This window comes from Bombina bombina, chromosome 11 (genome assembly GCF_027579735.1).
Source record: "Bombina bombina isolate aBomBom1 chromosome 11, aBomBom1.pri, whole genome shotgun sequence".
Classification (NCBI taxonomy): domain Eukaryota; kingdom Metazoa; phylum Chordata; class Amphibia; order Anura; family Bombinatoridae; genus Bombina; species Bombina bombina.
This window is the reverse complement of record NC_069509.1, coordinates 76,451,182-76,475,637: the sequence shown is the minus strand read 5'-3', so window position 1 is coordinate 76,475,637 and position 24,456 is coordinate 76,451,182. Positions and strand designations below refer to the sequence as shown.

Below are 24,456 nucleotides of genomic sequence, written 5' to 3'. Positions count from 1 at the left end.
TATCTGAATGATGGAAATGTAATTATGACTTTCATGTTCCTTTCAAAAACTAATTTGATTTGCTGACATGGGGCCAGTAACAGTTGATGCTAATTCTCAAAATATAAATAACTAGAAAAGTCTATTAAAATAGCATGCTCTATCTCAACCATGAAAGTTTAATTTTAAATGTCTCCCTTTGACTATGTGTTTAACCAGTTACTTTACAGTGGCATTATTTCTAAAAACATTTAACTGCAATAATTACATATATTTTTTAAATGACTCATTATCTCCTTTTTATTAATATAAACTTGTATAAAAGCAGCACATATTAAAAACACAATGCAACAGCTTTTAACTGATTTGCGCATTACACGTTAACAGCAGTCTTTAAATAAATGGAGACACAGAGAAAAATAAAAATAGATACTGCATCCTCTGACTGAACAGACATAACATATATGGAGTTTGTACCTAATTAAATCAAATAACCATGAAAAAGGGAGGCTTAGCAATATTCAATGTCAAAAACTTTAGTTTAAATAATGTGGACACTGCACACTTAACTTCAAACTCTGGGTTTTAAATTATGGATTTAAATTTTAATTGACCCTTTGACTTCCTGTAAGTATTGGGTTATGCTCACTTACTGTCCCCCTGTTAATGAGCTGTATCTGAACACAATTCAACAAAAACACTAAACCACATTCATTAAATTATCATTTTCACTAACAGAATCCATTTCAGTAAAATCTACGGCTGCAGCACTTACTACAATAAAATGTGAATGAAACACTGCTCTCTCTGCCTCTCTCCCTTTCCTGCTCTGTAAGGATTCAGGAAGTGACAGTGGCACATTCCACTGCACTTAGAGGGGAAGAACAGAACTCTCTTTTTCACTTTAGCAAAGCTGTCAGCTTCACAGGACAGCAACAAAATAAATGAAAGTTTTTTTTTTCCGTTTTTGTTTTGCTTTATATGATTTAACATCCAGCCCCAACCCTAAATTCCACTTACTAATGCCTCTCACTGGATTGGGTCAGCCCAAATGGGACTGCCTCAAATAAGCAGATAATGGGCCATGCAATGATCTTAACCACTTTCATCCAGTAGATGGCGCAACATGTTGTGTAATGGTAGGCAGACCTGCTTGTGCCTCTCCATTGCACAACATGTAGCTGTGAAAAAAAAAATGCTGGGGAAAAAAAATAGCAAATTTTTTATTTTTTTAAAGCCAATAAAAAAATATATTTATTTTTGCCCATATGAGAGGTGAAGCACTGCCTCACCTGCCTCTAATGACTGCACATCACTTATTAGTTATATTGTATTTTATTATTCTATTTTAGGGTTTATTTTATAGGTAAGTATTTAGTTTTAAATAGGAATTATTTAGGTAATAATAGTAATTTTATTTAGATTTATTTAAATTATATTTAGATTAGGGGGTGTTAGGGTTAAGGTTAGACTTAGATTTAGGGGTTAATAACTTTAATATAGTGGCGGCGATGTTGGGGGCGGCAGATTAGGGGTTAATAAGTGTAGGTAGGTTGCGGCGACATTGGGGGCGGCAGATTAGGGGTTAATAAATATAATGTAGGTGTCGGCGATGTTGGGGGCAGCAGATTAGGGGTTCATAAGTATAATGTAGGTGGCGGCGGTGTCCAGAGTGGCAGATTAGGGGCTAATAAGTGTGATTAGGGGTGTTTAGACTCTGGGTTCATGTTAGGGTGTAGGTGTAGACATATATGTATTTTCCCCATAGGAGTCAATGGGGCTGCGTTAGGAGCTAAACGCTGCTTTTTTGCAGGTGTTATGTTTTTTTTCAGCCAGCTCTCCCCCATTGATTCCTATGGGGAAATTGTGCACAAGCACGTTCATCCAGCTCACCGCTAACGTAAGCAGCCCTGGTATTGAGGTGAGATGTGGAACAAAATTTTGCTCTACGATCACTTTTTTTGAGGTTAACGCCGGGTTTGTAACAACCCGTAATACCAGCGCTGTCATTAAGTGAGCGGTGAGCATAAACTGCTCGTTAGCACCGCATAGCCTCTAACGCAAAACTCGTAATCTAGGTGATATTTCTCTCTGAATCATAAAAGAAAACATTTTGGGTTCCGTGTCCTTTTAAATGTGCTTATTCACATTTCATTTGTAACTTTTCTACATCTAATAATCTCTTTTCTCTCATAGGAATGAAGATCTCCTGTCCACTGCACTCATGGACTGATGGGGAGGAGATTGCCGGGGATGTTATAAGATACAGGTCTGTTACTCTGGCTTCCAATATCTAGGTTATATTACTTTTACAGACACAATGAACATCATTCTACTTGTAGCACATAGTTAATTTTAGTGGAATTATTAAAAATCATTAAGACTGCTCCAGGAGGTCAGCAGAGAATGTAATAAACAAAATTAGGGCAATGGAGACATAAATACATTCTGGTCATATAGGTCATCTATTGTCAAGTAGCAACTACTAGTGGTTTAATTTGCTCCATCTGTGCATTATAGTGATCACATGTGCAATGGAGGATATTCTTATGATGATAATGTTGCAAAACCGAACAAAGAACAGTCATATATTGATCTTCATGGTGACCCTTTAAAGGATGATGCTATATAAGTACAGTCTAATTATTATTATTATTATTATTTATTTGTATAGCGCCGCCAAATTCTGTAGAGCTGGGTACAATGATAGGGGTATACAATGACAAAGATTTGTGATAAAATACAAAACATAGCAAAACTAAATAAATCTAGTACAGGAGGAAGAGGGCCCTGCTCCGGAGAGCTCACAGTCTACAGGTTTAGGGTGCAGAGACATAAGGTTGGGGGTAGCTTGTCACATCGGTTGTAGTTGCAGCAGTGAGTCAGGCAGTTCATTTAGGAGTTTGGTTCAGGTGAGGGATGGAGGAGAGATGGTACGCCTCTCTGAATAGGTGGGTTTTCAAGGAGCGTCTGAAGCTATACAAGGGTAATTCAGTTGTAGTGTAGAAATATACTTATATGTGGAGCTAAGCAGTGTGTTATCTTATTCCCTCTCTACATTTATTATGTTCCATCTAAAGGGGAGGAGAGCCCACGGCTTCATTCATTACTTGTGGGAAATAAGAACCTGGCCATCAGGAGGAGGCAAAGACACCCCAGTCAAAGGCTTAAATACCTCCCCCACTTCTCTCATCCCCCAGTTATTCTTTGCCTTTCATCACAGGAGGTTGGCAGAGAAGTGTCAGAAGATTTGGAGTAGTCTCTTATGGAGGGTAGTACTCTTCGGAATAAGACTGGAATTTTAAGTAGTTGTCATGCATATACCTTTAAGGAGATTGATCACCTGCTTGCATCCTCCCTATAAAGCCTTACCTTTCCCATAATTCATTGCTTGGTAATTTGAATCCTTGCTAGATTCACTAGCTGCTCTTTTGCCCAGCCGTTTCCTGAATTGAGGATTATCCTTTTGTATCTTTATCTCCCATTCGGATACAACATATCATTTCTTGCTAATACTGTGAGTATTTTGGGACTTCCACTCAGAAAGACTTTTACTCTAACTGCATAATTCTACAAATATGTGTAACTATGAACTAAAGGGATCATTCTAAACTTGTTGCAAATGCTACCTATCTAACTTCATCAGCTAACCCCCTGGTTCAGCTGCACAGCTTCAGTTGCAATTACCATTGTTTTTCAGTCTCACTATTTCCTTCCACTGTAGTGCCGGATCTACTTTTCTGTGTTGCAGTCACACAGCCTGCTCTCTCCACTCTGTCTCAGAGCAGCACCGGAGCATAACGTTCCTCTCACTCTCTCTCGATCTGTTCAAGTCTCCAAGTTATAAATTAACAAAAGTAAGTACCGGACTTACAGTTATTCTTATCACTCTGTCATATATGCAGACTTAAGTTATGTGTACACATTGGTTAACCGTTTCAGAAATGTTCACTCTTAATTACCTTTACAATGTAACTTACCTTGTAACAATTGTTGCTGTTAAATAGTGTGCTGCCAGAAGTGATTTACCAGTCTAGTTCTTATAAACACTTCTAAAACACTACTTATATAATAATTGCTTGCTTCACAAATTTCTGGTTTATTTCAGTCATATTTCAGATCTGAATCAAGCTATAAAAAACATATTTTGAAAGCATAAATATATTATGTTAACCAAGTTCTTTGTATCTCTCATCTGCAAAAATAGATCCAACACTGCTGCTTAGCATTACATATTACCAAGCCTAAAAAATGGATCCTGCAGATATCACTACACACATGCAAAACCTTTCACAGAGAGTTGACCAATTAGGACAAGGTTTAAGGGAATTGCAGATACAAAATGAAACATTGAGAACAGTAATTAAAGATACTGTAACTACAAAATCTGCTACTACAGATTCACATCCTGAACCCATTGTAAGCCCCCCAGACAAGTTTTATGGGGATAGATCTCAATTTCGTAGTTTTACAAATGCATGTTATTTGTTATTTGATTTAAAACCCAGATCTTACTATAATGACAGTCAAAAGGTTCTCACAGTTATTTCTTTTTTACGTGCTGAACCAAGAGCATGGGCAAATACATTCTATGAGACGAATGACCCTTTTCTAAATTCATTAGACTCCTTTTTTGCAGCCATGGCAAATCTGTATGATGATCCGCAAAAACAATTAACCGCTGAAAATAATTTGCGATCATGGATAGTGAATGGAACAATATAAGTTTAAAAAACCAATTTCGGTTAGGTTTGTCTGAAGCTTTAAAAGACGAGTTAGCTAGAACAGAGCTCCCTGAAACTTTAGAAAACCTTATGACACTATTGATATCAATTGATAGGAGATTGAGAGAGAGGAAAAAAGAGAGGGGGATAGTAGACATACCCAAACATAAACAGTATATACCCACACAAAAATCCTCAGAAGAACCAATGGACATTGGCGTGGTTAGAGGACCACTTACACCAGAAGAAAAGGCCAGAAGGAAGCTGAACAATCTATGGCCTAGATTTGGAGTTTGGCGGTAAAAGGGCTGTTAACGCTCCGCGGGCTTTTTTCTGGCCGCACCATAAATTTAACTCTGGTATCGAGAGTTCAAACAAATGCTGCGTTAGGCTCCAAAAAAGGAGCGTAGAGCATTTTTACCGCAAATGCAACTCTCGATACCAGAGTTGCTTACGCAAGCGGCCAGCCTCAAAAACGTGCTCGTGCACGATTCCCCCATAGGAAACAATGGGGCCGTTTGAGCGGAAAAAAACCTAACACCTGCAAAAAAGCAGCGTTCAGCTCCTAACGCAGCCCCATTGTTTCCTATGGGGAAACACTTCCTACGTCTGCACCTAACACTCTAACATGTACCCCGAGTCTAAACACCCCTATCCTTACACTTATTAACCCCTAATCTGCCGCCCCCGCTATCGCTGACCCCTGCATATTTTTTTTAACCCCTAATCTGCCGCTCCGTAAACCGCCGCAACCTACGTTATCCCTATGTACCCCTAATCTGCTGCCCTAACATCGCCGACCCCTATATTATATTTATTAACCCCTAATCTGCCCCCCTCAACGTCGCCGACACCTGCCTACACTTATTAACCCCTAATCTGCCGAGCGGACCTGAGCGCTACTATAATAAATGTATTAACCCCTAATCCGCCTCACTAACCCTATCATAAATAGTATTAACCCCTAATCTGCCCTCCCTAACATCGCCGACACCTACCTTCAATTATTAACCCCTAATCTGCCGAGCGGAGCTCACCGCTATTCTAATAAATGTATTAACCCCTAAAGCTAAGTCTAACCCTAACACTAACACCCCCCTAAGTTAAATATAATTTACATCTAACGAAATAAATTAACTCTTATTAAATAAATGATTCCTATTTAAAGCTAAATACTTACCTGTAAAATAAATCCTAATATAGCTACAATATAAATTATAATTATATTATAGCTATTTTAGGATTAATATTTATTTTACAGGCAACTTTGTAATTATTTTAACCAGGTACAATAGCTATTAAATAGTTAAGAACTATTTAATAGTTACCTAGTTAAAATAATAACAAATTTACCTGTAAAATAAATCCTAACCTAAGATATAATTAAACCTAACACTACCCTATCAATAAAATAATTAAATAAACTACCTACAATTACCTACAATTAACCTAACACTACACTATCAATAAATTAATTAAATACAATATCTACAAATAACTACAATTACATAAACTAGCTAAAGTACAAAAAATAAAAAAGAACTAAGTTACAAAAAATAAAAAAATATTTACAAACATAAGATAAATATTACAACAATTTTAAACTAATTACACCTACTCTAAGCCCCCTAATAAAATAACAAAGACCCCCAAAATAAAAAATTCCCTACCCTATTCTAAATTAAAAAAGTTACAAGCTCTTTTACCTTACCAGCCCTGAACAGGGCCCTTTGCGGGGCATGCCCCAAGAATTTCAGCTCTTTTGCCTGTAAAAGAATAAATACAATACCCCCCCCAACATTACAACCCACCACCCACATACCCCTAATCTAACCCAAACCCCCCTTAAATAAACCTAACACTAAGCCCCTGAAGATCTTCCTACCTTGTCTTCACCATCCAGGTTCACCGATCCGTCCTGAAGAGCTCCTCCGATGTCCTGATCCAAGCCCAAGCGGGGGCTGAAGAGGTCCATGATCCGGTCAAAGTCTTCATCCAAGCGGGGCAGAAGAGGATCTTCCATCCGATTGAAGTCATCATCCAGGCGGCATCTTCTATGGTCTTCCATCCGGAGCGAAGCGGCAGGATCCTGAAGACCTCCAGCGCGGAACATCCATCCGGACCGACGACTGAACGACGAATGACTGTTCCTTTAAGGGACGTCATCCAAGATGGCGTCCCTCGAATTCCAATTGGCTGATAGGATTCTATCAGCCAATCGGAATTAAGGTAGGAATTTTCTGATTGGCTGATGGAATCAGCCAATCAGAATCTAGTTCAATCCGATTGGCCGATCCAATCAGCCAATCAGATTGAGCTCGCATTCTATTGGCTGATCGGAACAGCCAATAGAATGCGAGCTCAATCTGATTGGCTGATTGGCTGATTGGATCAGCCAATCGGATTGAACTTGATTCTGATTGGCTGATTCCATCAGCCAATCAGAAAATTCCTACCTTAATTCCGATTGGCTGATAGAATCCTATCAGCCAATCGGAATTCGAGGGACGCCATCTTGGATGACGTCCCTTAAAGGAACCGTCATTAGTCGGGAGACAACGGAAGAAGAGGATGGATCCGCGTCGCCTGCTTCAAGATGGACCCGCTCCGCACCGGATGGAAGAAGATCGAAGATGCCGCTTGGAGAAGATGTTTGCCGGTCCGGATGTCCTCTTCTTGCCGGATAGGAGGAAGACTTTGGAGCCTCTTCTGGACCTCTTCAGCACCGGATGATGGATCGCCAACCCCCGCTTGGGTTGGATGAAGATGTTGGAGCCAGGACGGATCGGTGAACCTGGTATGGTGAAGACAAGGTAGGAAGATCTTCAGGGGCTTAGTGTTAGGTTTATTTAAGGGGGGTTTGGGTTAGATTAGGGGTATGTGGGTGGTGGGTTGTAATGTTGGGGGGGGGTATTGTATTTATTCTTTTACAGGCAAAAGAGCTGAAATTCTTGGGGCATGCCCCGCAAAGGGCCCTGTTCAGGGCTGGTAAGGTACAAGAGCTTGTAACTTTTTTAATTTAGAATAGGGTAGGGAATTTTTTATTTTGGGGGGCTTTGTTATTTTATTAGGGGGCTTAGAGTAGGTGTAATTAGTTTAAAATTGTTGTAATATTTTTCTTATGTTTGTAAATATTTTTTTATTTTTTGTAACTTAGTTCTTTTTTATTTTTTGTACTTTAGCTAGTTTATTTAATTGTATTTATTTGTAGCAATTGTGTTTAATTAATTTATTGATAGTGTAGTGTTAGGTTAATTGTAGGTAATTGTAGGTAGTTTATTTAATTATTTTATTGATAGGGTAGTGTTAGGTTTAATTATATCTTAGGTTAGGATTTATTTTACAGGTAAATTTGTTATTATTTTAACTAGGTAACTATTAAATAGTTCTTAACTATTTAATAGCTATTGTACCTAGTTAAAATAAATACCAAGTTGCCTGTAAAATAAATATTAATCCTAAAATAGCTATAATATAATTATAATTTATATTGTAGCTATATTAGGATTTATTTTACAGGTAAGTATTTAGCTTTAAATAGGAATAATTTATTTAATAAGAGTTAATTTATTTCGTTAGATGCAAATTATATTTAAGTTAGGGGGGTGTTAGTGTTAGGGTTAGACTTAGCTTTAGGGGTTAATCAATTTATTAGAATAGCGGTGAGCTCCGGTCGTCAGATTAGGGGTTAATAATTGAAGTTAGGTGTCGGCGATGTTAGGGAGGGCAGATTAGGGGGTTAATACTATTAATTATAGGGTTAGTGAGGCGGGTTAGGGGTTAATAACTTTATTATAGTAGCGGTGCGGTCCGCTCGGCAGATTAGGGGTTAATAAGTGTAGGCAGGTGTCGGCGACGTTGAGGGGGGCAGATTAGGGGTTAATAAATATAATATAGGGGTCGGCGGTGTTAGGGGTAGCAGATTAGGGGTACATAGGGATAACGTAGGTGGCGGCGCTTTGCGGTCGGAAGATTAGGGGTTAATTATTTTAAGTAGCTGGCGGCGACGTTGTGGGGGGCAGGTTAGGGGTTAATAAATGTAATACAGGGGTCGGCGGGGTTAGGGGCAGCAGATTAGGGGTACATAAGTATAACGTAGGTGGCGGTCGGCAGATTAGGGGTTAAAAATTTTAATCGAGTGGCGGCGATGTGGGGGGACCTCGGTTTAGGGGTACATAGGTAGTTTATGGGTGTTAGTGTACTTTAGGGTACAGTAGTTAAGAGCTTTATGAACCGGCGTTAGCCAGAAAGCTCTTAACTCCTGCTATTTTCAGGCGGCTGGAATTTTGTCGTTAGAGCTCTAACGCTCACTTCAGAAACGACTCTAAATACCGGCGTTAGAAAGATCCCATTGAAAAGATAGGATACGCAAATGGCGTAGGGGGATCTGCGGTATGGAAAAGTCGCGGCTGAAAAGTGAGCGTTAGACCCTTTAATCACTGACTCCAAATACCAGCGGGCGGCCAAAACCAGCGTTAGGAGCCTCTAACGCTGGTTTTGACGGCTACCGCCGAACTCCAAATCTAGGCCTCAGTCTGTATTGTGGATCAGAAGCACATGGATTGAAAGACTGTCCTAATCTCTTAAAGAATAAAAGAGGTAAAATACACCAGAATTATTCAATGTTCAATTCTCATATTGCTACTTCCCATTACTGTTCTCTTTCTGTAATTTTACAGTGGGACCATCATCAGATTAAGGTTCAAGCCATCATTGATTCTGGCGCATCTGGTGCTTTCATTGATTGTTCTGTTGTTAACATTAATAAAATACCCACTATAAAAAAATCTTCTCCGGTTGTTTTGCGGGTTTTTGATGGCACTTCCTCCTCATACGGACCTATCACTACACATACCATACCACTTCTTGTTTCAACTCATGAAGGGCATAGTGAGTATTTATCCTTTGATGTTACTACCTCACCTCTATTCCCTATAGTACTAGGGTTGAATTGGTTGCGTACACATCAACCCCATATACAATGGTCTGACCTATCACTCACATTTCCTTCACAATATTGCAAAAAGCATTGTTATTCTCACTGTAATTTATCGGTAACTAATACTGAGACCATTCCTAAAGTATACCATAACTATCTAGATGTGTTTGATAAAAAAGAAGCGGAGACACTTCCTCCGCATAGGAGTTATGACTGTCCAATTGAACTCCTACCTGGTTCCCCAATTCCGGTTGGACGTATCTACCCTCTCTCACAGCCTGAGTTAAAAGATTTAAAGCAATATCTTGATGAAAACCTCAAAAAAGGGTTTATCACACCCTCAACCTCTCCAGCAGGGGCTGGGATGTTCTTTGTTCGGAACAAAGATGATACACTAAGACCTATTATAGATTACAGGGCTCTGAATAAAGTTGCTAGGAAAAACAGGTACCCCCTCCCACTCATCCCTGAATTACTGGAAAGACTATCCTCTGCTAAAATATACACCACATTAGATCTCAGAGGTGCCTATAATTTGGTTAGGATACGTAGTGGGGATGAATGGTTAACAGCGTTCCGTACCAGGTATGGCCTGTTTGAGTACAGGGTCATGCCATTCGGGCTTTGTAATGCCCCTGCGACTTTTCAGTTTTTTGTTAATGATATTTTTCATGACCTTCTAGATGTATATATGATCATCTACCTAGATGATATCTTGATCTATTCACAAACTTTAGATCAACATATTCAACATGTCAGGACTGTATTGGAGAGGTTAAGAAGGCATCAATTATTTGCAAAGCCCGAGAAGTGTTTATTTCATGTCACAGAATTGTCCTTTCTTGGTTATCGGATTAGTCCACAGGGTATTAAAATGCAAGATGACAAGGTGTCCACCATCACCAATTGGCCAACACCCACATCTAAAAAACATGTCCAAAAAATTTCTTGGATTTTCTAATTTTTATAGGAAATTCATCAGTGGATTTTCCTCCATTGTGAAACCATTTACTAGATTAACAGGGAAAAATACAAAATTCATTTGGACCACTGAAGCTGAAGACGCCTTTCAGTTGCTAAAAAACAAATTCACTACTGCACCTATATTGCACTTCCCGGATCATACTTTGCAATATGTTCTCGAGGTTGATGTAAGTGACTACGCAGTCGATGCTATCTTATCACAGAGACAGTCTATAGAATCACCTCTACATCCAATAGCCTTTTATTCCAGAGCTATGACAACTTCTGAATTAAATTACCCCATAGGGGAAAAAGAGCTCCTAGCCATAAAAACCTCATTGGAGCATTGGAGGCACCTTCTAGAAGGCACAGAGAAACCAATAGTAATCTATACTGATCATAAGAACATCGAGTATCTACAAACAAATAGAACTCTCTCCGCGAGACAAGTTCGTTGGAGTCTATACTTTGCTAGATTCCATTATATCATCGTTCACCGTCCAGGTTCTCGTAATGGAAAGGCTGACGCTCTGTCTCGACTGCCTGTCTCTCTAGCATCACTTTCTAAACCCTCAACTGTAATACCGACAGAACAAATCATTGCCTTAAATAGCACCATTCAGGACCAAATACGTACTGCCCAAGAAAATGATACCGACCTTCCTCGTTTGTCCCTGAGAAAGGAAACTGATAATCTGCATTATCATGATAATCTCTTATATATTCCTCCATCTGAACAAGACAAGGTAATCCATCTAGTACATGATACACTTCTTGCTGGACATCCTGGCATTAAGAAAACAGCGGAACTTCTACAACGCTCTTTTTGGTGGCCTAGGATGATTGACAAGATTTCTGCTTACATTAGATCATGTCCTACCTGTGTTCAAACTAAACCTCAGAAACATAAACCATATGGGTTGCTTCTATCTTTACCCATACCCTCTTCACCATGGTCTGAAGTAGCTATGGACTTTATCGTCGAATTGCCTAAATCCTCTAATCACACCACAATCCTCGTTGTCGTAGACCATTTCACTAAAATGGCACATTTTATTCCTACGTCTAAATTACCTTCAGCTTCTTTAACTGCTCAATTGTTCCTCACCAACATTGTAAAACTACATGGACTTCCTAAATCAATTACTACAGACAGAGGATCCCAATTTACATCCAGATTCTGGAGACAATTGTGCACAACTCTTGGGATCACAAGGAACCTATCCTCTGCCTACCACCCACAATCCAACGGCCAGACAGAAAGGGTAAATCAGGTACTTGAGCAATATTTAAGATCTTATTGTTCTCACCAACAAACATCCTGGTTTGATTACCTACCCTATGCTGAGTTCACATATAATAACACAATCAACTCATCTACTAAATACACTCCATTTTTTGCGAATTATGGATTCAATCCTGCCTTTCATCCATTTTCCAATCATTCAAGCAACTTAGTGTCTGTTCAAGAACTCACTAACAGCCTCTCGCAGATCCACACCAACCTCAAAACTAATATCGCTGAAGCTCAAGGACAACAAAAACATTACTACGATCTTAGATATAGTAAACCACCTGAGTACAAAAAGGGTGATAAAGTTTGGTTGTCAACCAAACATCTACGATTAAATGCTCCCAGTAAGAAAATGACTTCCTTATTCATTGGTCCCTATCAAATTACTCGTGTAATTAACAGTAATGCTGTTATATTGGATCTCCCTAGTGAATTACGAATCCATCTGACGTTTCACGTCTCCTTACTGAAGCCCTATACTCTCATTAGGGGTGAACCATTACCACTCAAACATTCTGTTATCACTGATCAACTTGACTATGAGGTCGCTGACATTTTGGACTCAAGGAAACGAGGGAGACTTCTTGAATACTTGGTTCATTGGAAGGGTTACTCTCATGATGAGGACTCCTGGGAACCCTCCACGAATCTTTCTGCCGATCGCTTGGTTGCCTTGTTTCATAACAGACACCCTGATAGACCCTCTCCTTGAACCCCGGAGGGTTTCCTTTTGAGTGGGGGTACTGTCATGCATATACCTTTAAGGAGATTGATCACCTGCTTGCATCCTCCCTATAAAGCCTTACCTTTCCCATAATTCATTGCTTGGTAATTTGAATCCTTGCTAGATTCACTAGCTGCTCTTTTGCCCAGCCGTTTCCTGAATTGAGGATTATCCTTTTGTATCTTTATCTCCCATTCGGATACAACATATCATTTCTTGCTAATACTGTGAGTATTTTGGGACTTCCACTCAGAAAGACTTTTACTCTAACTGCATAATTCTACAAATATGTGTAACTATGAACTAAAGGGATCATTCTAAACTTGTTGCAAATGTTACCTATCTAACTTCATCAGCTAACCCCCTGGTTCAGCTGCACAGCTTCAGTTGCAATTACCATTGTTTTTCAGTCTCACTATTTCCTTCCACTGTAGTGCCGGATCTACTTTTCTGTGTTGCAGTCACACAGCCTGCTCTCTCCACTCTGTCTCAGAGCAGCACCGGAGCATAACGTTCCTCTCACTCTCTCTCGATCTGTTCAAGTCTCCAAGTTATAAATTAACAAAAGTAAGTACCGGACTTACAGTTATTCTTATCACTCTGTCATATATGCAGACTTAAGTTATGTGTACACATTGGTTAACCGTTTCAGAAATGTTCACTCTTAATTACCTTTACAATGTAACTTACCTTGTAACAATTGTTGCTGTTAAATAGTGTGCTGCCAGAAGTGATTTACCAGTCTAGTTCTTATAAACACTTCTAAAACACTACTTATATAGTAATTGCTTGCTTCACAAATTCTGGATTATTTCAGTCATATTTCAGATCTGAATCAAGCTACAAAAAACATATTTTGAAAGCATAAATTTATTATGTTAACCAAGTTCTTTGTATCTCTCATCTGCAAAAATAGATCCAACACTGCTGCTTAGCATTACAGTAGTCCTTTCAGCCTCTCAGTGGGAGCTTGGGTGAAAGTTAGAGTCTGGAGATGCAGGGAGAGTCTTCCTGAGAAACCATCCCAACTCAATTTAACAGCTCCATAAGCAATCAGCGTTGACAAGTTTTGCTGCCTGCTTTCTACACTCAAGTCCATGTCAGGGGCGATGCTCATACACTGTCACACTTGAGAGGCTGTGTTCCTGTTCCACGGCGTAGATTTTGGTAAGATTGTTTAATTTTTTTACACATTATGAGAACGCAGAAGACAGGGGTTTATTTTGTTATTGCTGCAATATGTGTGAGATGAGGCTCTGGCAATGGGTGAACTTTATTTTCCTTCCGGGAGTATTGGCACGGCTGTTTTGGCATGCTTTCTCCCTAGTGCAGGGGTGGTCCTGCGAGGCTTTCCTTCTGACCAGGTGTGGCTTATCTACTTCCTTGCTTGACTGGCGGTTTCTGTGGTCCGGGTCCTAGGAGGTGGTGAGTGCCCCGGGCCCCGGCCTTTGGAGCTTATAAAAGGTGCCATTGTTTAGATTTTATAACTAGTCCGTAATAAAGCCGCAAGCTATGGAGGACTCTGACACGTTAGAGGGTACTCCCTCTTTAACTAAGTTTAGTACCTGTGTTTATTGTGAGGAGGTTCCGGTAGATCCGCCTTCTGAACTATGTTCCCCTTGCCTTGGTAAGGTCTCGACTACTCGAAAGAAGAGAATATCTAGTACTACTGAGCCGTCCACCTCTGATGGCTCCCCATCCCGAGAGGTGCGTCCCCTACATTCATCTCCGAGTGCACATGCAGCGCCCCAGGGCATGTCTATTTCTCCTTTGGGGGAGATTCGTTGGCCTTTAGACTTTGCAGATGAACTGCAAACGGCGGTCTCCAAGGTGATTAGTGCCTTACCACGTTCTGCTAAGCGCAAGCGTAGGGTAAAATATGGCAATTCGGTCCAGGGGTTGTATACTCCTATGGATATTTTGGAAAGGTTCTCGCTGACAAGGACAGCTCGGACTCTTCGGAGAACGTTCCTTCTGGGTCGGAATCCATGTCATTTAAAGCTCCACCTGCAGAGAAGCCTGACTTTAGGTTTAGGATGGAAAATTTGCACTTTTTGCTGCGGCAGGTGCTTGCTACTCTCGAGATTCCAGAACCAAAACTACCTGAGGAGCCCTCGATTCCTAAGCTTGATAAATTGTATGAGGACAGGGTGGTACCTCAGACCTTTCCGGTTCCTGTTAAGATGGCTAACATTATTAAGAATGAATGGGAGAGATTAGGTTCTTCTTTTTCCCCTTCTTCTTCCTTTAAGAAACTTTTCCCCGTTCCGGATTCTCAGCTCGAGCTATGGGGGACCGTCCCTAAGGTGGATGGTGCTATGTCTATGCTCGCAAATCAGATGACGATTCCTCTTGAGGATAGTTCGTCGTTCAAAGAGCCCATGGATAAAAAGTTAGAAAACATGTTAAGGAAAATGTTTCAACACACGAAGTTTGTTTTTCAGCCGGCAGCGGTGGTAGCGGCAGTTGCCGGAGCTGCGATATCTCTGTCTGACATGGTCAAGAGGGAGACTCCCCTCGACGAGATACAATAGAGAATTAAGGCCTTGAAGGTTGCTAATTAATTTATTTGTGATGACAATATGCAAATTATTCGCCTGAATGCTAAGGTTTCAGGATTTTCTGTATTAGCCCACAGGGCTCTGTGGCTAAAGTCGTGGTCTGCGGACATGACCTCTAAGTCCAGACTTTTGTCCCTTCCCTTTCAGGGAAAGATCCTGTTCGGTCCAGGATTGGACTCAATGATATCCACGGTGACGGGAGGCAAGGGTGCTTGGCTACCGCAGGATTAGAAGGTTAAGCCTAAGGGATCTACTTTTCATCCCTTTCGTGCAGACAAGGCCCAACGCCAGCAGCCCGCCATGAAAGCGGATCAGTTCAAGGGTACTTGGAAGCCAGCTCAGTCTTGGATCAAATCCAAGCAGAGCAAGAAGCCCGCCGAAACCAAGTCGGCATAAAGGGGCGGCCCCCGACCGGTCTCCGGACCAAGTAGGGGGCAGATTATCTCTCTTCTCAGAGGCCTGGTTGCAGGATGTTCAGGACTCTTGGGTTCTGAAGGTTTTCGCCCAGGGATACAGGATAGGGTTCAGAACTCATCCGCCCAGGGGCAGATTTCTCCTGTCAAATCTGTCTTCCAGACCAGAGAAGAGAGAAGCCTTTCTAGAATGTGTGAGGGATCTCTCTTCTCTCTGAGTTATTGTACCAGTACCCCCAGCAGAAAGGGGTCTAGGGTACTATTCAAACCTTTTCATGGTCCCAAAGAAGAAGGGCACGTTCCACCCGATTCTAGACCTAAAATGTTTAAACAAGTTTCTGGCTGTTCCATCGTTCAAAATGGAAACGATCAGATCTATTCTGCCCCTACTTCAAGAGGGTCAGTTCATGACGACAATAGACTTGAAGGATGCCTACCTTCATGTGCCAATCCACAGGGATCACTTCAGGTTCCTGCGATTTGCGTTTCTGGACCAACAGTTCAAGTTTGTGGCCCTTTCCTTTGGTCTGGCGACAGCCCCGAGAGTCTTCACAAAGGTTCTGGGGGTGCTGCTTGCAGTGGCCAGATCCAGAGGCATTGCTGTGGTGCTCTATCTAGACGACATCCTAGTCCAGGCTCTGTCATTCAGTCTCGCAGAGGATCACTTGAGGGCCCTTCTTCTTTTGCTCCAATCTCTCAGGAAAGACCTCCCTGATTCCCAGCAACAGGGTGGAGTTCCTGTGAACGATAATAGATTATATATCCATGAGAATATTTCTCACAGATCAGACGCAGGAAGATTGCGTCCGCCTGTCTTGCCCTTCAGTACTACTCCAGCCCCTCTGTGGTTCAGAGTATGGCGGTGATCGGGCTCATGGTATCCAGCATCAATGTCATTCCATTCGCCAGGTTCCATCTCAGACCTCTTCAGTTGTGCATGTTGAGACAGTGGTAACGGCGATCATACAGACCTATCCCAGCAGATTTCTCTGGATGATGGATGAGGGACTCCCTCTCTTAGTGGATCCGTCCGGAACAACTGTCCCAAGGGAGATCCTTCCTGGGAGATTGTGACCACGGACGCGAGTTTGGCAGGATGGGGAGCTGTTTGGGGTGCCAGGATGGCACAGGGAAAATGGTCTCGAGAAGAGTAACTCCTCCCGATTAATATTCTTGAACTTTGAGCAATCTACAATGCTCTGAAGGCGTGGCCTCTTCTGTGGTCTTTCAGCTTGATCAGATTCCAGACAGACAACATTACCTCGGTGGCTTACGTCAACCATCGGGGGGATGAGAAGCTGCCTAGCGATGAGGGAGGTTTCTTGGATATTGGAATGGGCAGAGTCCAACAGCTGCTCGCTCTCAGCAATCGGGTGTGGACAACTGGGAAGCGGATTTTCTCAGCAGACAATCCTTCCATCCAGGGGAATGGTCTCTCAACCCCGAGGTGTTTGCGGAGATTTGTCACGAATGGAGGACATCCGGAGATAGATCTCATGGCGTCCAGACTCAATTACAAGCTACCCAGATACAGGTACCTTGGGGGTTCAACCTAGTTTACATTTTTCCACTGTTTCCACTTCTACCTTGTGTAGTGGCCCAATTCAAGCAGGAGCAAGCTTTGGCTATTCTGATTGCTCCGTTGTGGCCGCAGGGACGTGGTTTGAGAATCTGGTGGGGATGTCATCGTCTCCTCCATGGAGGTTACCCTGTCACAGGGATCTGTTGGTACAGGGTCCTTTTCAACATCAAAATCTAGATTCTCTGAGGCTGACTGCGTGGAGATTGAACGCTTAGTCTTGGCCAGGAGAGGGTTTTCTGAGAGAGTGATTGATACTCTCGTTCAGGCCAGGAAGCCTTTTACTCGTCGTATCTATCATAAGGTGTGGAGGACTTACTTGTCCTGTTGTGAGAAGCATGGGTATCCTTGGCACAAGGTTAAGGTATCCAGGACAGATTTCGGCATTATCTGTTATGTTGCTGAAATGGCTCACTGAGCTTCCTGATATTCAGTCTTTTGTTCAGGCTCTGTCTAGAATCAGGCCTGTTTTTAGACAATCTGCTCCTCCTTGGAGTTCGAACTTGGTTCTGAAGGTGTTGCAGAGGGTTCCCTTTGAACCTATGCACTCTGTTGACATTAAGATTCTTTCTTGGAAGGTTCTATTTCTGTTGGCTATTGCATTGGCACACAGAGTATCTGAGTTGGCGGCCTTGCAATGTGAGCCTCCTTATCTGGTTTTTCACACTGATAAGGCTGTTCTTCGCACTGGTTTGAGATTTCTTCCCAAGGTTGTGTCTAACAGTAACATCAATCAGGAAATAGTTGTTCCTTCTTTGTGTCCTAACCCCTCTTCTCCTAAGGAGAGGTTACTTCATAATTTGGATGTGGTTCGAGCCTTGAAGTTCTATCTTCAGGCTATGAAGGATTTCAGACACTCTACGAGGCCCATTTATCAAGCTCCGGATGGAGCTTAAGGGCCGTGTTTCTGGCGAGCCTGCAGAAACAGCAGTTATGAAGCAATGGTCTAAAGACCGCTGCTCCATAACCCTGTCCACCTGCTCTGAGCAGGCGGACACACATCGAGTATGATCGGGTTGATTGACACCTCCCTGCTGGCGGCCGATTGGCCGCAAATCTGCAGGGGGTGGCGTTACACCACCAACTCACAAGAGCTGCTGGTGCAATGCTGAATACAGAGAGAGTATTGCTCTCCGCATTCAGCGAGGTCTGGCGGACCTGATTACAAGTTTGATGTTTTTACTTCGGCGGAAGCAGTTTTTGGGAGAAAGGTTTTACAGGCTGTGGTGCCCTCAGATTAGGGTCCGCCTCTTGCCCTCCCGTTTTCATTCAGTGTCCTCTAGAGCTTGGGTATTTTTTCCCACAAGTAATGAATGAAGCCGTGGACTCTCCTCCCCTTTAGATGGAAAATATAAGTTATGCTTACCTGAAAATTTCATTTCCATCGTGGGGAGGAGAGTCCACGGCTCCCGCCCGTTGCTCTGGTGGACGGACCTAAATTTAGTTTGTTCTTCTGGCACCATTTATACCCTGATATTTCTCCTACTGTTCCTTGTTCCCTCGGCAGAATGACTGGGGGATGAGGGAAGTGGGGGAGATATTTAAGCCTTTGGCTGGGGTGTCTTTGCCTCCTCCTGGTGGCCATGTTCTTATTTCCCACAAGTAATGAATGAAGCCGTGGACTCTCCTCCCCACAATGGAAATGAAATTATCAGGTAAGCATAATTTATATTTTTACTTTACCAAAATCTTTCCAAAGGGGAGTAAGTGAGGCCTGGAGAGGCTGGTCTGTTTCTATGAAGGATGGGGGCCATTGGGCAGAGCTGGCCGGTCATGATTATGTGCTGGATTTGATCTCTGATGTGGAGCTGCCAAGGAATTTCCCCAAACAGAAGTCGTATTTCATCACTGCTTCAGAGGGATCATCTGGGAAACCCATGAACTCTAGTGTGTAGGTATCTCACTGCAGATGCCCAAGGTGATCAGTAGCTGTGTAATAGCCATATCTGATACAAGTGCAGTTTATATTGCCAAGTAAGCAGGATCCATAAGGGCTAGTTTTTTTCTTTTTTTTCTTAGAGTATTTGGGAACGAATCTGATCTTGATGATGAAGTTCCACCACCACCCACTGTGAAGGCTCCATCATTGCCACATCCAAATATGCCTGACTCTGAGGGCTACCACAGTCATGGTAAGTATATGAGATTTAAGAATTTTGTGTAATGGGGATATTTATACAGTGGAAATATATGTCAACCAATCTGTTTGAGAATAGAAAGTAAATATTCTACATATATTACCGAATTCCAAAGGATGATCGTATGTTTATATCACTAATGTGTAAATAATAGTAATTTGGCAGTAATAATATAGTGGGGAAATTCAGACTTCTTTCTAAGAAGCATTAAATGGGCATATAAGTCAAATAATATTGACTCAGCGCATACAATTAACAAAAAAAATCCACTTTGCTTCAACTGTAAAATTTACATTTTTCTCTTACTGTCCTTTATTAGTGTCCATGAGCAGTCATCAAGGTAGACTCATGAGCATGTATGGGACTTAGGCACTGTACAGTATTTCAGCAGTGTTTGCACCCAAGGATGCAAACGGCCTGATAATAAAAATCTCGCCAAAATGGATAGAAATGGATTTGAGCATTATATTGCAATGTATGAGTCTCTCCTTCACATCTAGAACCGTGCATAGCTAGACTAAAGGAACATTAAACACCCTTGCAGCTCCCTCTAATTATCTGTGTCACCATTTTGTAACTTGGGTTACATTGCAGGTAACTGATAGAGAGTTACTGCACATGTGCAAACACATCAGCTCTGGAATGATGTGAAAGGTAGATTTCAGCATGGCGGCATCCATGACTAGAGGGAGGTGGGGCCTAGCCTCAATACTATTCTTATAAGTTTTATTCTGTGTTTAATGCCCCTTTAACAGCTTACAAAGTAAAACGTGCCTTTCTAAAATTCTTTGAGTAATTTCACAGTGCTGATGAAACGTCTTAGATGACTTAGAGGATCTTGCCAGAGTGAAGAGCTTTAGATCATCTGGCGCCAAGAGATAAAGGGCACAATTCTCAAAAACTCAACAGCAAACAGAGAAACCATCAGCTTTTTTTTTTTTTTACTGTGCACTAGATTGTTAAGTAGGTGTCTCTCCTTAAAGGGACATGATACCTAAATGTTGAAGCACTTGAAAGTGATGCAGCATAACTATAAAAAGCTGACTAGAAAATATCACCTGAACATCTCTATGTGAAAAAGAAAGATATTTTACCTCAAAATGTCCTAAGTATTCACGCCCCATTGTAAAGGAGTTTAAGCAGACAGTCAGTATTCCTGTCCCGGGACCGGCAAGGGAGTGAGCCTCATGCACACTCATGTTATTTCCCTATTTAGTTTAAGGAAGTTTAATATGAAATCTCATGAGATCACAGTTAAACAGTTCATGACCTTAGCACTGCTAATTGATTTTTAAAACAATCATTGAGGACCATTGTAATACTGATGAGGCACCTTATATAATCTTACTAGACCAGAGGGCTGTAGATAATCATGCCCATAATGAGTAAACACTACCGTTATGCCTTGGACATGACCGTCAGTTACGGTTCTTAGGGCAGTAGATGATAGGCACCTGAGTATAGTAGGTAGGTTGGTGAGAACAATGAAGATAAGGCAGAACAGCAGATGTAGGTTAGTAATAACGCAACAGTTCTTGTTTGAAAACTATAATACATTTTTTAATTCTTTATACACTAAGAGGAAGCATGACAGTCTGCAAAAATAAATATGTTTAGGCTGATGTTGCTTATGCAAATAGTTAATTTAGTGGCTGCATCTCATTGGCCTCCAATCAATAAAATCTGTTAATAAAGAAAACTCTTGCAGCAACTTTGCAACTCTGAAATTGCTGAATTCATAAAGATTTGAACCTGCCTCTCACCCGTTCTACAATTTTTGAACAACTCTCCATTATAAATCAAAGATGCAGAGTATTTGTCATAATCGTTCAGTTCTCAGCACATAGAATGAGTACTGCTGTGAAAGATACCAGCATCACAAAAAATGTCTTCAAATCACTGCAGAGAAAATTACATTTCTTTCATGTAATTGGCAAGAGTCCATGAGCTAGTGACGTATGGGATATACAATCCTACCAGGAGGGGCAAAGTTTCCCAAACCTCAAAATGCCTATAAATGCACCCCTCACCACACCCACAATTTAGTTTTACAAACTTTGCCTCCTATGGAGGTGGTGAAGTAAGTTTGTGCTAAGATTTCTATGTTGATATGTGCTTCTCAGCATTTTGAAGCCCGATTCCTCTCAGAGTACAGTGAATTCAGAGGGATGTGAAGGGAGTATCACCTATTGAATGCAATGGTTTTCCTCACGGGAGATCTATTTCATATGTTCTCTGTTATCGGTTGTAGAGATTTATCTCCTACCTCCCTTTTCAGATCGACGATATACTCTCATATTCCATTACCTCTACTGATAACCGTTTCAGTACTGGTTTGGCTAGCTGCTATATGTGGATGGGTGTCTTTTGGTAAGTATGTTTTCATTACTTAAGACACTCTCAGCTATGGTTTGGCACTTTATGTATTTATATAAAGTTCAAATATATGTATTGTACTTATATTTGACATGATTCAGGTTTCAGTATATTTCCTTTTGCAGACTGTCAGTTTCATATCTGGGAAATGCTTTTTTAGGAAAAATGTATTTCTTACCTGGGGTATAGTCTCTTTTTCAAATTGACTGTCTTTTAAATTTGCGGGCAGAATTAGGCTTGCGAGGGCGCAAAATGCAAGAGTTTATTGCGTCATTCTTGGCGCAAGATTTTTTTGGCGCGAAGTTACGTTCGTTGACGCAAATTCGTCATTTCCGACGTCTTAGTCGACACCGAGTCCTTCACAAGGTTGCGTCATCTGTGACGCGAGTGTATCATTCCAGACGTTTTTGGCGCAAAAAATATTTTTCTGTTTGTTGTGCGTCATATTTGGCGCCAAATATTTTCATTATTTAAGACCCCATTCCTATATGCCTCTTGATTTTTTTCTCTATCAGAGGGCTATACTGTTTGCATTTTTTCCAATTCCTGAAACTGCCATATAAGGAAATTGATAATTTTGCTTTATATGTTGTTTATTTCTCTTACATTTGCAAGATATCTCGATCTGATCCTGTCTCAGAAATCACTGTTGGAACCCTGCTGCATGATAACAGTTCTACCAAAGCTAAGTGCAATTATTGTAAACTTGTGGAGGTTATATCTCCTGCTGTGGTTTGTAATAGTTGTCATGATACACTTTTACATGCAGAGAATGTATCTATCAGTAGTAGTTCATTACCTGTTGCTGTCCCTTCAACATCTAATGCACAAGATATACCTGTAAATTTAAAAGAATTTATTTCTGATTCTATTCAGAAGCCTTTGTCTGCCATCCCGCCTTCTAATAAATGTAAAAAGTATTTTAAAACTTCTCATAAAGTTAATGAAATTTCAAATGACTGGCAACATGCTGAATTATCCTTCTCTGATGGGTATCTATCTGATTCAGAAGATCCTGCCTCAGATATTGACACTGACAAATCTTCTTATTTATTTAAAATGGAGTATATTCGTTCTTTGTTAAAAGAAGTGTTGATTACATTGGATATAGAGGAAACTAGTCCTCTTGATATTAAAACTAGTAAATGTTTAAATTCTGTTTATAAACCTGCTGTGGTTATTCCAGATGTTTTTCCAGTTCCTGATGCTATTTCTGATATGATTTCTAAGGAATGGAATAGGCCTGGTACTTCTTTTATTCCTTCTTCAAGGTTTAATTTTTTTTATCCTTTGCCAACAGCTTCTTTAGAGTTTTGGGAAAAGATCCCCAAACTTGATGGGGCTATCTCTACTCTTGCTAAACGTACTACTATTCCTACGGAAGATAGTACTTCTTTTAAAGATCCTTTAGATAGGAAACTTGAAACTTATCTAAGGAAAGCTTATTTATATTCAGGTCATCTTCTCAGGCCTGCAATTTCTTTGGCTGATGTTGCAGCTGCATCAACTTTTTGGTTGGAACATTTAGCGCAACATGAATTGGATTCTGATTTGTCTAGCATTGTTGGCTTGCTTCAACATGCTAATCATTTTATTTGTGATGCCATTTTTGATATCATCAAAATTGATGTTAAATCTATTTCTTTAGCTATTTTAGCTAGAAGAGCTTTGTGGCTTAAATCTTGGAATGCTGACATGACTTCTAAGTCCAGGTTGCTATCTCTTTCTTTCCAAGGTAATAAGTTATTTGATTCTTAGTTGGATTCAATAATTTCAACTGTCACTGGAGGGAAGGGAGTTTTTTTGCCTCAGGATAAAAGACCTAAGGGTAAATTTAAAGCTTCTAACCTTTTTCGTTCCTTTCGACAAAATAAGGAACAGAAACCTAATCCTTCCCCCAATGAATCTGTTTCCAATTGTAAGCCTTCCTCAAATTGGAATAAATCCAAGCCATTTAAGAGATCAAAGCCAGCCCCCAAGTCTGCATGAAGGTGCAGCCTCATTCCAGCTCAGGTGGTAGAGGGCAGATTAAGATTTTTCAAAAATATTTGGATCAATTCGGTCCAAAATCAATGGATTCAGAGTATTGTTTCTCAGGGGTACAGAATAGGATTCAGAGTAAGACCGCCTGTGAGAAGATTTTTTCTCTCACGCATTCCAGCAAACCCAGTAAAGGCTCAGGCTTTCCTGAAGTGTGTTTCAGACCTGGAGTTATCAGGGGTAATCATGCCAGTTCCGTTTCAGGAACAGGGTCTGGGGTTTTATTCAAATCTATTCATTGTCCCAAAGAAAGAAAATTCATTCAGATCAGTTTTGGATCTAAAAATTTTAAATCGATATGTAAGAGTACCATCTTTCAAAATGGTGTCTATAAGGACTTTTTTGCCTTTTGTTCAGCAAGGGCATTATATGTCCACAATAGACTTACAGGATGCATATCTTCATATTCTGAGTAATCCAGATCACTATCAGTTCCTAAAATTCTCTTTTCTAGACAAGCATTACCAATTTGTTGCTCTTTCTTTTGGCCTAGCGACAGCTTCAAGAATCTTTTCAAAAGTTCTCGGTGCCCTACTCTCTGTAATCAGAGAGCGGGGTATTGCGGTGTTTCCTTATTTGGACGATATCTTGGTACTTGCTCAGTCTTTACATTCTGTAGAATCTCTCACAAATCAATTAGTGTTGTTTCTTCAAAGACATGGTTGGAGGATCAATTTACCAAAAAGTTCTTTGATTCCTCAGACAAGGGTAACCTTTTTAGGTTTC

The 24,456-nt window shown here is 40.8% G+C and overlaps 1 protein-coding gene across 1 annotated transcript in view; it reads left to right on the top strand.

Annotated features, from left to right (window-relative positions):
- The window catches only part of MYO15A (myosin XVA), a 628,913-nt gene that overhangs the window by 249,136 nt on the left and 355,321 nt on the right, over positions 1-24,456 (top strand). The window contains 3 exon segments of the mRNA XM_053694925.1: positions 2,176-2,248; positions 18,876-19,067; positions 19,196-19,308. Coding sequence (XP_053550900.1) covers positions 2,176-2,248; positions 18,876-19,067; positions 19,196-19,308 — 378 coding nt within the window.